Source organism: Apteryx mantelli, chromosome 2 (assembly GCF_036417845.1).
Source record: "Apteryx mantelli isolate bAptMan1 chromosome 2, bAptMan1.hap1, whole genome shotgun sequence".
In the NCBI taxonomy this organism is placed as follows: Eukaryota; Metazoa; Chordata; class Aves; order Apterygiformes; family Apterygidae; genus Apteryx; species Apteryx mantelli.
The window spans coordinates 168,077,274-168,091,294 of record NC_089979.1 but is presented as its reverse complement, the minus strand read 5'-3'; the positions used below and the strand labels follow the sequence as shown (position 1 = coordinate 168,091,294).

General features: G+C 48.5%; 3 protein-coding genes across 3 annotated transcripts in view; 1 reads left to right on the top strand and 2 right to left on the bottom strand.

The window, feature by feature from the left end:
* Nucleotides 1-1,231: 1,231 nt before the first annotated feature.
* LOC136991425 (5-beta-cholestane-3-alpha,7-alpha-diol 12-alpha-hydroxylase-like) lies at nucleotides 1,232-2,977 on the bottom strand. The gene has a single exon (XM_067292551.1). The coding sequence runs from the start codon at nucleotides 2,762-2,764 to the stop codon at nucleotides 1,232-1,234; it is 1,533 nt and encodes a 510-aa protein (XP_067148652.1). The 5' UTR covers nucleotides 2,765-2,977.
* Nucleotides 2,978-7,907: 4,930 nt separating this feature from the next.
* Nucleotides 7,908-9,181, bottom strand: LOC136991424 (atypical chemokine receptor 2-like). The gene has a single exon (XM_067292550.1). It carries the CDS (start codon nucleotides 9,045-9,047, stop codon nucleotides 7,965-7,967), a length of 1,083 nt encoding a protein of 360 aa, XP_067148651.1. The 5' UTR covers nucleotides 9,048-9,181; the 3' UTR covers nucleotides 7,908-7,964.
* Nucleotides 9,182-10,954: 1,773 nt separating this feature from the next.
* The window catches only part of LOC136991345 (obscurin-like), a 144,635-nt gene continuing 141,568 nt past the window's right edge, over nucleotides 10,955-14,021 (top strand). The window contains 1 exon segment of the mRNA XM_067292211.1: nucleotides 10,955-11,165. Coding sequence (XP_067148312.1) covers nucleotides 10,955-11,165 — 211 coding nt within the window.

Here is a 14,021-nt window from a genome sequence, read left to right as displayed (position 1 = left end):
AACGCAGTGTCTGCCCTTGCCATCACCTTCCCCAAGCGGGACTGGCAAGAGGACAAGAGAACGGGGGCTGAGTTTGGCAGGGGGGAAGCCCTTGCCAGGAAGCATCTTCTGGGCAATGCCACCAGCCCATGGGGCTCAAGACCAGCTCTGCTGGTTAAAACCTTGACCTGGAGAAAATAAAATAAAATTTAATTTTAGCTACACTCTCTTTTCTCTCGCAGGAGGGCAGATCTGCTCCTGGCCAGCCTGCAGACTCGGACATTTCTGGGCACGTTCAACGAGCTGGACTGAACCAGTGATTTGGTTCGGTGCTGTGGGGGAACGAACCCAGCTGTAGGTAGCCACGCTCCAGCCGCGTTACAGCAGGTGGGATGAATCCAAACACACACACACAGATGCAAATACCCTTTTTATCCCCAGCAGCTGTGCACAAGACACTGGGCTTGAACGTGCACCCGCTCGCAGCCCTGGAAAGGCTTAAATCCACGTCTTAAATCATGCAGATGCATGAAAATGGTACCTTAGGTTATTACTGATGTTTGCAACTCCCTTTGCCTCCCAGTAATGTAGCAAATGAGACCAGCAAGCTCTCTCCTCTTCTTAGGTGTGAGCAGTTGTGTGTTGTGGGGGTGTCTGTGGTCAGTAGGTCCTACCTCTGCTCTGAGGGGCGTCTGTCTGGGGACCTCAGGGGAATGCATTTTAACCTGATGCCGAAAGGAGATGACAGGCCAGACAGTGCTAAGCCCACGATGAAACCCTTGCAGCTGCAGAGAGCATATTTATCGTTCTCCGACCTTTCAGTGCCTTTCTGAACGCAGTGAGACGTTTCGGATTGACAAGGGGAAAAGCGGGGAGGAGGGAGACAAATCCCCAGCGTGCGGGCTGATGCCATTCTGCCACGGATATGCTTCACGCGGAAAATATGCTAGGATCTCTGCTTGCTTCATTTCATTTCAATACATCGTTAAGAGTCTGATAACAAAATAACACAGTCCCAAGGCTAAACTGAAGTAAAAACAATACAATAACCATAGACACAGAGCAGTGAAACGTGCAATGGAAATAAAGAGAAAAGCCACAATAACTGTTAAACAAGCGAGGTCATACCAGCATTCGCTCTCACGAAAGCGCTCTGCACGGATCCGATACCCGTGGGAGGAGTTTTGTGCAGTTTATTTCACCGACAGCTCCTAAACAAGCCAGGAGGCCGAACGTAATGAGGCTTTTCAAATTAAAAGCGCAGCCGGTATCTGAAGCGAACGTCACGAATGGGCTGCATCGTTCCAAATCCCCAGCGGCTGCTGTCTATCGGCGGGATCTCCTCTTCTCCGTCAAGCAGCTCCAAGTCATAGTAAGTCAGCATCAAGAACACAAACAGTTTCATTTCATTGGTCGCGAAGAACCGCCCAGGACAGATGGATATCCCTGCTCCCCAAGGCATGCTGAAATACTTCAGCTTTTTCCCATTCTTGTAGAAATCTTTCCTGGTGCCATCTGGGTTTAGGAACCGGTCATATTTAAATCGGTGAGGCTCGGGATGGATTTCTGGGTCCATCTGCACAGAGGCATGTGGGAACAAAGCCACCCTGTCTCCTTTGCGGAGAGCGTACTCTGTCCCATCGCTCGTCTTAAGGGTCATGTCCTGCAGGACGGCTCTGATAAGGATTGGGGCTGCAACCAGCCGCAGGGTCTCCTCCAGAGCACTGTCCAGAAGAGGGGTCTGGTTTAACATGTCCCTAGTGACGTTAATTGGTGGCCTACCTGGCTTCACTTCCTGGCCGCTCTCCCTGGAGACTTTATCCACTTCTTCCTTCACAGCCTTCATAGCTTCTGGATGTTTCATTAGATAGAAGAGGAGCCAGAAGGCAGCTGGGCCAGTATTGCCTTGGGATGCCCAGAGGAGCAGAAACATGAAACGATCCCTCATGTACTCGGGAACCCCGTTTTCTGCCAGGGACTGCTCTTGGTCACTTACCCACCCACTGATGTTGTCCTTCTGTCGGCTCTTCTTCACAGACAGCATGCTCCAGAAGAGCCTCTTGAGCCGCTCAGCTTCAATTTTGTCTTTGGGAGGCAACACGGCATAGGCCAGGCGAGGGAAGAGGCGGTCGTACTTCCGGAATTCATAGAACAGCTCATCAGAGTGAACACGATCGTGCTCGTTAGCTTTCTCCTTGTTGTCTGCCCCTTGGTGTGGCTCACTGCCGTACAAAGCCAGGTACCCAGCTCTGAAGATGATGTTGTAGCAGTAGTTGAAGAGACTGTCCTCTTGCCACGTTCGCTCCCTCTCTCCTGAGTTCATCTTGAAAAGCATCAGCTTCTGCAAGTTCTCCATCATGGCTTGTGTCATGACAACGAGTCCATCCCCCATCAGATGCTTCGTGCTTGATAGCTGAATAATCTTGTGGCTGGCTTCAACGGACTGGTATCCAAAAACCCGGCGGACCAGTTCGGATGCAAACTTCTTAAAGTCTAGTTTGGCTCGCGATTCCTTCACTATGGCGCCAAAGCAAAAGGGGTCCATCACGAAGGTGAAGTAATAGCCTCCGAGTAGCACTGTGAAAATATCCCCGTGTTTTCTCTGCATCCTCTTTAGAAACTCTGAACTGTCCTTTCTGAAATCCAGGGCGTAACCCAGCCACGGGATGTGACCCTTGTCCAGAGGGGGCTCATTGGCTCTCCTCCTTCGAAACGCTCCCAGGAGGTAGAGGCCACCAAGCAGCGATGCTACCAGGGAACAAAGAAGAGTTACCCAGAGAGCCATGAGAGCTCTGCGCCCGTCCGGGGTTTTGACCTGGCCTGGGGCAGGAGAAGGCTCTTTATTCACATCTGGTCGCTGATAAGCTGAGGCACAGCTGACAACCTCAGTCCCTATTGGTGGCAAGTATTTACCCTTCCCCTGCAAAGCTCTGCCGCTTATACCTCCCTTTCCTTTCACTGAAGACAGATGTTTTTGAGCATGGAAAGAGCAGGTACAATCAGGGCAAAGGTACGTTACAGTCACGTTGGAGTGACTGGGCTGCTGAGCGAGGATGATGGGTTTCAGCGTGTGCTTTGCGGGAACTTAAATTACTTTTTCCAGGCTAAAAGCTGCACCTGCATTGAGGCTTGCTTTTTGAAAAAGAAAAAAAACAGGGGGCAGAGAATTTCACTCTGTGATTGCTGCCCTTAACACCAGGCTATGGGCTGCTGGCTGAATAAAAGAGACTAAGAGATTGGAAATGCTGCTGTCAATGAGTTCAGGAGAGAGGAAGAGGGGTTAAAAACTGAACTGATTCGGTCTTGAAAGCCAAGAGGAGGAAAGAGCGCCAACATTTTGAGGTTCTCCAAAACCCAGTGCCCCATAAGTGTTCTTTTGGCTGTGCGAGCACTGCTAATCTGTACAAGGGCAAAGCAACGCAGGTTCACCTTCCCCAGGGTTGAGGAGGGTTTAAATCAACCACTGACCCAGCTCTGCCCTCCCAGTCCTGGCTCCCTCCCAGCCCCGATCTCTCGCTCGCGCTGCGCAGGCTTGGTCCCCTCTGTGGGTGTCCAGTCCCTGCTGATGTCCCTCTGCCCTCCTCCTCGCTCTGCGCCCCGCAGCCCCCATCCCACCCCATGTCCTGTGCTTTTACCCATTTTCCTTGTGCTTTTACCCATTTTCCCTGTGCTTTTCGGTCTCTCCTGCTCCCCATTCACCCTCCAGACTTTTCTGGGCTCCTTCCTTGCTAGCTCGGATTTTAGCCGCCCCAACTCCACGTCCCCTGCACCCTCCTCTGGCCCGTGCTGGTGGCGGGGGATTTTCCTCCCACGAACCATGTGTGTCGCTGGTTACCCTGCCCAGGTTAGAGGGCCAGCGCCCGGCACCACACGCTGGGACACGCACGGTCCGTCCCCTTGCCTTCCCGTCCAGCCCTGCTCCCCAGGGAGCCGCAGGCTGCACGCCTCCACTGCGTTAGGCTGCAGCGCCCGGGAGCCCCAATTCGGCAAAAATTGCTTTTCTCTTTAACCCTTTTTATGCTCCAGGGAAGCTTTTTTTTTCTTCCTTTCTCCAGCTTTCTCAGGCAAATAGTCCACCAGACACACATGGACCATCAGGCAAATATTTCACCCCCAAGCTCTCGGCTGGAGGATGGAGGTATCTCTGTTTTCCTTAGCACTGCTGCAAGCAGGGGAGCAGCCAGCTGCAGATGAAGGAGGGTTTTTGGAGACGTCCCAGTGGGGCTGACGTGTTCAGTAACGGGGAACGTGCATCAACGCAGCTCTCCGGCGTGTCAAGCCGAGGTAGGTCACCCCCTCTCAGGCTGGGAGAGGAGCACGAGGAGTGTGAAGGGATGAACGGGGACACCCGTGGCCAACATGGGTGATGGGGAGGATGCCACCACCGTAACGGAGCCTACGGCGGTGCGGTTACCCTTGGCAAAGCGGGCAACCAGCTCCGGAGCTGATGATTTTGTCCTCTCGCCTTGTCCTTCCCCTTTCCTCCCAGCCGTCCCACTGCTTTTGCCTCCACCCACAGCTCTTCCTCTTCTGTTTTACCCCAAACTCTCAGTTCCCCACTCCCTGCCTCTTTGTGCCTCCCGGGTTTTTACCCATTTTCCTTCTGCTTTTCTGTGTCTTCTGCCCACAGTGTCCTCCAGACTTTTCTGGGATCCTTGCCTTCTAGCTAGGATTTTAGCCACCACCGAACTTTAACCGTGATTAATCTATAGTGTGTTAGACCTCACTTATAGCTCATCTCAGGGAGGCGTAGAGCAGGTTGTTTATCTGAGGGGTCCCTGCTAAGGCACAAATTGTGACTTTGGTAGAGATAAGCCTTCTGGTTCACTTTAAAATATAATTCTACAGAGTGATCTTTTAATTAGCTGGTGTGTCACCATCAGGCTTCAAATTTGTCTGGCCAAAAATGAAACTCATTTCTGTGGCAGAGGCAGATCGCAGTGAATACCAGGCAGGTCAAGGTCTCTGTGCAAGGCAGACACAACAGAGGTTGGCCAATAAACCAGATATCTCAGGCCAAAGTAGCACCATCGCTTCAGTCAGGTGTTAATCTGGACTGCCACCAAGAAGTAAGTACACTCCTGCCACCCGTCGCCTTCCAGCCCCTCGTTTTTGCTGAGTCCCTCCGCCAGCACCAGCTTTTGTGAGCTGGACTGGGGAGCCCTCCAGGCCGAAAACTAGTCCTCCCTTCCCATTCCCTGCTCGGCAATGGCAATTCGTGTCTTGCACCAATGCTGCAGATCCCTTCTGCTGTGCAGGACTGTGCTGTGACCTGCTACGCCGTGGGCAGGGTGTCTCCTAGGAGGGCTCCTTTGAAAGCCCCACGGCCCAGCCGTTCCTGCGTCCTCTTTCCCACCCCCATGGACAACGCGCCTGAGCTGCCTCCTGTCAGTTTAGCAGGATGGGCAGCTCTGCAGCCACCCCCAGCCCCACTCCCGTTGCTGCCACTTAGACCTCGCAGCACGCACCTGTAGGGCAGAGAGTGATATTACACAGCAAGGTGGTTAAGAAAAAGGATTTCATAAGGAGATGGGCTAGACTGTTGTGGTCGTGCACAGGGCTCAGACAAGCGTGCAGCCTGGCGGCTGCTTACACGCAACCGGCTCCTTTTTTTGCTTCCTCCTCTCTATTTTCCCACACTTGCTCTTCCCTGATCTCCCCTCCCCGCTTTCCCCTCCTTTGGCCCTTCCCCTAAGCATCCCATAGTCAGTTTTGCACAGTCCCACAGGCCACCCTCAGCTACCCCATAATGCTCATATTAGTCCTGTTTCCTGCTTCTTATGAGTTGCAGAGCTCAGACTGGCCCTCCCCAAGGTGCTGCTGGGTAGTTCCTTAATGGTCCATCAGTCGGTGGCTGAAGAGATTTGGTCTTCATTACCATCTCCGTTATCACCTGCTCCTTAGTGTTTATGTATCTGTGTGTTTAATTTAGCAATTTCCTTGTTACTTGTTATTTCCTTTATGCTGAATAGTCCTTACTCAGATAACGAAATGAAGCAGATGCCCTTTCCTCATTCCCTCATGATCAGATCTGTTGAGTGACATCCATACCAGATCATCACCTGAATAATTATTCTGTTTTATTTCTAAACAAAGAAGTCCCAGCCTCATCATTTTGCAAACACACCTGAGGAATGATGAGAAGAAAAATAACTGCTGCAAAAACAAATCTACCTTTCCAGATTAACTCAAAACCCCTCTCTGTCCTACCAGTAACTCTGTCCTCCCAGTAGCTCAGTTCAGCAATAAAACTGAAAGAGTGATGAGGGTTTTCTTTCTAATTCTTAATTTAGTTTTGCACATTTCTAGTCAAAGTTTAACTGGTTTCCAGGCTAGAAAAGGTCCAGATAAGGTTTGACAGTGTTTGGGATGAATAGCATCTTTAAAGGCCAGCCAACTAATAAGCTTGAACTTTAAAACTACACTGGTTAATCAGAATTGGCTAATAGCTTACAGAGCTACTCTATTCAAGGCCATGCTGTCACTAGGTGATGATACAAAGCCAATATTTACAGTATCCACAGCTCTTTTTTATCTTGTCAAAACGTGTCCATAGGAACACAAAATACCTCCGCTCCTGTTCTGCTGAGAACATATTTTTACTGTTTCTCTCTTTCTCGCTGGTTGTTACTGGTTTAACCTCTATTGCTTTGATGGTCAAACTGATCTTGAAACAAGGAGCTCTGCCTCTCCAGAGGTCATCATCTGATTTCAAAATGCAGCCCTCTGGTTACTGACATCCAGGGTGGAACCGAGCTCACGGAGGAAGGCATTTACTTTTTGGTGGCCCCAGGCGAGCTGGGTGTCTGAGCTCTTCCCATAGTCATCACAGAGCGGTGGGATTCCCAGAGCTGTTGGGTTCACCCAAGAGCAGACACCTATGTTTAGTCATCTGACTTGCTTCCTCGGCTCCACTGACTGCATTGACTAGGTCCACGGTGTAATGGAGCTTGCACCTAGATCACTAGGAGATACCTAGAGACAAATGTCTCGGGCTGCAAGCTTAAACCCGCTGCTGAAATTTCAGTCTATCAATTAATTGTTCCCATTGTGAATCACTTCACGTCTTTTGCATGAGTTGTGTCGAAGCAATATTTTATGCAGCATTGCAAGGCTGAACACCTGCTCGTACTGGCCAGACTGTGTCCCCATCAGACTTGCACCCCATTTCTTTCCCCCAAAGTACTCTGTGTGTCTCCCTTTTCTTCTCTTCTGTTTCTGAGATCCAGCCTCCTTCCTTCCTTCCTAGTTAAATCCTCCCCTCGCCAAAGATGCTGAGGGCTTGATTTACCACCCCTCAGACACGCAATATCCTGCTCAATAGATTTGAGTGTGGCGCAGCTCATCCTAATGGAGAAACCTATAACTGGTTGGATGACTCAGAACTTAAAAGTGCCTAATTCCTCCCAAGGTGTCTATTGGTAGACAAAGGGATCAGCTCAGTTGAACACATCTATCTGGCAGATGCCAAAAGCCAGGGGAAACCCCCCTAGATTGGGCTTCTGGCCACCTGTGTTTGGCCTGATGGATGGCCACTGGAAATCCTTCCCCGCCACCTGTACCACGAGCAGTGGGCATCATGAAATTGCTCTCCTTGATCAGTCACTTTGCGATCTACGAGTGAGAATTTCTGCACAAGGTCTCAGGTCTGCAGGTTTCAGTGCACATGATCTACATAAAGTACTCCTTCATTCACTAATGCTTCACCTTTGACATACCCCTGACAGAAAATGGGCTTCTTCCATGACCATAAATGCTGGACAATCCTTTTATAATAACTCTGGTTACAACAAAAAAACCCCACACTTTTAGTTTTCCATTCTGAATGTGGGCAATCCTCATCCTGATGCTGGCTCTAGGATGAGATTTCTGGTTACCCAGTGCTGTGGGCTCACACCAACTCCATCGCATGGCCGGGACCAGTAAAATACATCACAGAGGACATACATGTTCATGCATTTCTTTCAGTGTAATGTAAACATTTATCATGCATTTGTGATACTCAACATTTCTATCTGAGCAGCATATCTGCTACAAGACTGACTTGTTTCTGAAAGCTGCATGTCGAGGAAACCACTTCTTCTCATAATGGCCCTAGGGATCTTCCATAAGTACAACCGAAATCGTTTCTTCACAAAAGCGTAGAGCAAGGGGTTGAGACAGCAATGGACCAAGGACAAACTTTCCGTGATCTGCGTGGCATAGTCCAGTTGCCTACTCCTTTCGCAGTTGCTGATCACACCGACATCTTGCAGGGAGTGAAGGATGAGGACAATGTTGTAAGGGGACCACAGAAGAAAGAAAACACCCACCAGAGTAAAGACTAAGCAGAGTGCTCTCCTTGATCTGGGAATGGCAGAAGTGGTGAGGACACACACTATGCGGGAATAGCAGAACACCATGAAAAGGAACGGAACAAGGAAGCCCAGGATGTTTTGAATGGCCTGAGAAACAACTTTCCAAAATAAGTGTTTCTGACCATAATCATGAGTGCACACGACAGTTTTGTTGTGGATTTGCTTGATGTTTGTGAAGATGCCATCAGGAACAGAGAGAAGTATGGAAAGGATCCAAACCACTGACAAGATAAGGATGGACTTCCTCTGCGTCATTGAGTTGCGAGGAGAGCAAGCATAGACTATCTGCAGGTACATGTCCAGACTCATGCAGCTCACCAAAAAGACACCACTGTAGAAATTCACAGTGTACATGGTGTTTAAGAGCGGGCACAACAGGTCCCAGGTCACCCACTGAGAAATGTATAGGGCCCAAAAAGGAAGGGTTATTAGGAGAAGGAAGTCTGAAATCACCAGGTTCAGGGGATACACCTCAGTCGTCTTCTTTTTCTTCTTGATGTACATAATCAGGACAATAAACAGGAGGCCATTCCCAGCCAACCCAACCAGGAAAACCACAGTGTAAAATGCTGGCAAGAATACTCTGCTAAATGAGAGCGCTTCTTCCTTCGTGCATAGGCCATACAGCATGTAATCTGCCTCGTCCAAGTACTCATAAGAATAGTCGCTCGAATTGGCAGGATAATCTCCGGTATCCAGCAAGGTTGCCATGGGTGTTGTTGCCACATTTGAAGTCACATTTGACAAGTGGCTGCCTGGGAACAAAAAGCAAGCAAAAGGGATCACTGAGGCATTTCCAAGCGTCGTTGCAAATCACATGTGAAAAGCAATCTTCATATGTTAAGTATTCATCATGGAGGCTTTTCCTCTAGTTGGTAGGTATAAATCTCTTTGAGCCTGACAGTCAAGGAACTCTGTCACCTTCTGATAACTATTTCATGTCCTGCACTCCTTGGGCTTTGTCTATGGCCTGGGGAGAGCTGTCTACATTAAAAAAAAAAAAAAAAATCACTGCTGGCTAGTTTCTGAACAGGAGGTTTAGTGTTCAATAGCCCTGAAGAAAGAGATCTCTCTTGACTAAGCTCAGGTAGCCTGAGACCTTGTGGGAAAGTCTCCTGCTTTACATGCTCTGCTTGAAAAGCACTTGAGACCTGAGCATGGTCCCTTGGCTGAGTGCTGTAATCATCAGACCACAGGGGTATATGGTTAATTCTCTCCTGGCTCAGACACACAGAGAGTTGGTGTGGAGATAATAAATTACTGTATGATAGCTGACCCTCCAGTGGATGCAAGCTACTTTCATCAGAAAATCAGACTCTTCAGTGGTGCCCAGCAACAGGACACGAGGCAACGGGCACAAACTGAAACACAGACAATTCCATCTGAACATAAGGAAAAACTTCTTCACTGTGAGGGTGACAGAGCACTGGAACCGGTTGCCCAGAGAGGTTGTGGAGTCTCCTTCTCTGGGGATATTCAAAAGCCGCCTGGACGTGATCCTGTGCAACGTGCTCTAGGTGACCCTGCTTGAGCAGGGGGGTTGGACTAGATGATCTCCAGAGGTCCCTTCCAACCTCAACCATTCTGTGATTCTGTGATTCTATCTTGTATCTCTGAAATGTCCCAGTTGTACGATGTTTAGCTGACCTCTGTTTAAATCTGTTGAGGATCTGCGCTGAAATGTTTCAGTATAGTGTTGGGGCGGGTTCTTGGTAAGAAATGGAGCAGATGGACTCCTGGCACCAGGTACCTTTTAGGGAGTAGATTTATATTGCTGCACAGGATGCCACATCAGTGTGTAAAGCATTGCAAAATATCGTTACACTCCTCCTTGATACGAAGATGCGTGTGCCACAGGTTGGTTCTTACAGGCACATCTACATTCTTGACTGCAGGGACTTATACTGTTGAAATTCTGGCAGAAGGTTAATACCAGGAGACTTGCAGTATTAGTGCAGATCTGTTCTTTGCAACTATCCCTGTGCAATGATGTCTAGTAAGCAGGTGGATGAAGGGTTTACTTTGCCAAAGTAAGCCCACTGATGTCTCTTGTTTTAGCCTGGATTCACACCAGCGAACTCGAACAGCAGTTTGGTGCATAGAATTCTGAACACCCTCTGATGGTGGCTTACCTGCTGTCCGAGTGAATATATCACATTGAATGTTAATCTGCTTTGCCCAGGAGCCATACAGGAAGTGGTATGGGTCTGTATTTAGCGCTGAAAAATTAAGCCTATGAGTTGTTCACAGTAAACTCTTTGTGCAGACAATCAGTAAAGCTGTCTAGGAATCACATATGTTTAGCTATTAAGAATATTGTACGTCTTTGTGTAAGGGGTATAATGCAGTCTGGAACTACCTTTTACGGATTCCTTTGCTTTTCCATCTCGCATCAAGGTTTTCCTGAGGTTCATTAACCCTCAATGTGCTTTAGACCCGTGCAAGCTCAGATGATTTTCTTCTGTGAGATACAGTGGATTTTCAACTCTGACACAAATTTCTTGTCCTCTTTTTATTCCTGTGCAGCTCCCAAAAAACCTCCCACGCAACCCCCAGTTGACCCTGTGGTGAAAAATAAAACAGAAACCTCAGTGATGCTAGCATCGTCCCCTCCAAAGATGGACCGTCCCCTTCCAATCGATGGCTACGTAGTGGAACGCAAGAAGCTAACTGGCTTTACCTGGGTGAGGTGTCATGAGTCTCCTGTGCCTGTCCCCGAGTTCACGGTGAGCAACCTGTCAGAAGAGGCTGACTATCAGTTCTGGGTATCTGCAGTCAACACGTATGGACAGAGCCCATATGTGGAATTCCCAGGAAGCATGCACCTTGGTGAGCACAACGCCCCCTAAAAATGGACGGGTCCGTGCTGATCTGCCATGCCAACTCTTTAAAGATATGACCACAACCATGACCATGAGGAGGAGAGAGCAGTAGCATTCAAAAAACTCTTTGCCTTTACTGGTAGTTCTCCTGTCTCATTTCAACCACTGACCACGCATAACAAAAGGGATGCAGGGTGGGGTTGTGTGCTACAACCATGAGGATGCTTATACTCGTCTCTCGCATCAGACTGTGAAAGGCAGAGTACTTCACAATGAATCTTGAGCTTGCAAGTGCTTCTTCCAAAGCTGCTGTGAAAGGAGAAAAAGAGACACGCATTGTGGAGGAATGGTTAAGCGAGAGAGGGCATGATCTGATTGGGATGAGCAATCCCGTTCTCAGGGTAAGGGAAGGAATGTAGGCCAAGGCGAGCGAGCCTTGCAGCGGCCGAGCGAGCCTTGCAGCGACCTTGAGCACTACAAAAGAAGGTATTCACAAAACTGGTAAACAAGTCTGGAAGGAACCAGGTTCCATAAATGTCGACGGAGCGCGGACAGCAACCTTGCACCAATCATATATCCGCTTTATGCGCGTGGACAGAAACTGTAACCAATCATGTAACTGTTGCTAGCGCATGCCTATTGCTTGTCGATATATATACTTTGTGTAAGCTCTAATAAAGGGAGAATGACCATACTCATATTGAGACTCCGTCGTTACTCCGGGCCCGTCCCCCCACTCCGACAATGGTGTGCGCTTGAGGTCTTTTAGATGTCTGAATGCGGCTACAAGTCAGCTGAAATGTCCCTTTGGGGAGTTTCACATCACCCACCACAGGCCACGTACTCTTGCCTGTTAATGAGCAAGCCTTGTGGTCTCCAACAGTCCTCCTACAGTCAATGTCAACAGAGGAACTCCTCCGGTTCAGAGCACGTAAGCTGGCTTCCTGCTGCGGCATGCTCCCTGCAGGACCCGTCCCTCTCTGCGGACGGTGCGATATTGTCAGTAAGCCTATGGCGTGGATCCCGGGGTTGCATGTACTGCTGTGGTCAGCAGCATAGGAACTTGACCTGAACTTACCCCACTCCTTACCCTCCCAGGCAGCTGCTGCCACTCAGAGTGCAGACATGATAGAGACAGCGTGCAGAGAAGTGGAAGTCATCAAGGAGGAGAAGAGGATGGTGCTAGGAGGCTGCAGAGAGTGGCTGGGGGGAGGAAGGCAGTGGCAAAGGTTATGGAAGAGGCTATGTATTGGCTATTTTAAAAGGAGAAGTGTTGGGACCTTGAGGCTCTTGCCCAAGACCGCAGAGGAAGTGTGCTCTAGAACCAGAACTGGAAAATGGATCTTCTGACCCTCTTCTGACCCTCAGAGTTCTGTGATCTGAGATCACCTGTCTTTTTGCCCTGCTGCTAATTAAAGATACAACCGAGTGAGAGCACCAACTAGACTTTGTGTGAACAAGTAGTATTCACCCAAGGGAAAGTCAAATGAGAAACTGAAACCTCACACTGAAGGCAGTTGTCTGCAATGGAACCATAACATGTGAACTTAGGAGTCACTCGTTTAATTAGTAGCTCTATAACCTCTATTGGTTTGTTTCTGCAGGCAAAATATCTACCATAGGCTGAGGGTGAGGTCCAGAGGGAACAAATTAGCCTATAGGAGAATATTCTCTAGGAATTTGCTAGTTGTCTTCAGAGGTGTGATACAAAGAGCTCTGAAACCTGAAGCCCAGCCTCTTTGCATCATTGCCCCACTTCTTTCCTTGCCCACTTCTGTTTCTAGTGTTAAAGGATCCCCTGCTATCTATTTTAACTTCCTTTGCAAGCCTGGATCCAGCCTGACTTTTGGCAAATCTTGCTTTACCGCTACAGTTCTTGACCTCAGAGACGTAGTTTTTTTGCAGAGCTGTGCTTTCTTCCATTCCTTATTTGTGTTTTGCCTTATAAAGGATTTTAGAGGATAGTTCAGCGACTTTTTAGCTGGCCAGTCCTTTCCTTTCTGTTCTTCCACTGTGATGAAGATTTCAAGGATATCAGATCCCGCATTGAGTCTTGAACAAATAGCTCTTTTCTTCACTGATCAGTTCTCATAATTCAACCAAGTTTGCCACTTTTAAATAAGTGTATTATAAAGATATTTTTGTTAATCCCTCCGTTCACTTTAAAGTAGATGGTCTTATGGTCACTAGATCCAAGGTTATTTCCTATGCCCAACTTTTAAAATGATGTCCTTAGGATATACCAAAACCAAGACTAAAATCAAATTACTTCTGTTAATTCAATGTCTGCTTGGTAGAGAAATTTGCCAGTTATTACATCAGGAAATCCGAAAGGCTGTTGGAGCAACTCCAGTGGAAGCCTCCATGATAATAGGGGGTTGGAGCACATGACATATGAGGAGAGGCTGAGGGAACTGGATTTGTTCAGCTTGGAGAGGTGGAGGCCAAAGGGGAGATCTTATTCTCTAATCATGTAATGGGAGGATGTAGAGACCATGAGTCCAGACTCTTCTCAAAGGTGCACCGTGATAGGACAGGAGGCAAAGTACACAAGCTGGAACATGGGTTGTTCCGATAAGATATTAGGGAAAACCTTTTCACCATGGGAGTGGTCAAGCACTGAAATGGGAGCCCAGAGACGTTGTGGAGTCTCCATTCTTGGAGATACTCAGAACTTGACAGGGCCCTGAGCAGCTTGAGCTAATTTGGCCTGCTTTGAGTGGGGAAATTGACCTGGATGACCTCCAGAGATTGCTACCAACCTGAATTATTCTATGACTCTCTGATTTTATCCTGTTGTTAGTAGCACACATTTTGTAGAATATATCCTGGAAGTTACGCTGTTCCGTAAGGACACAACTCC

Bases quoted from the DNA above. Each gene is read 5' to 3' on its own strand.
- LOC136991425 (XM_067292551.1), bottom strand. From the start codon at position 2,764: ATGGCTCTCTGGGTAACTCTTCTTTGTTCCCTGGTAGCATCGCTGCTT.
- LOC136991424 (XM_067292550.1), bottom strand. From the start codon at position 9,047: ATGGCAACCTTGCTGGATACCGGAGATTATCCTGCCAATTCGAGCGAC.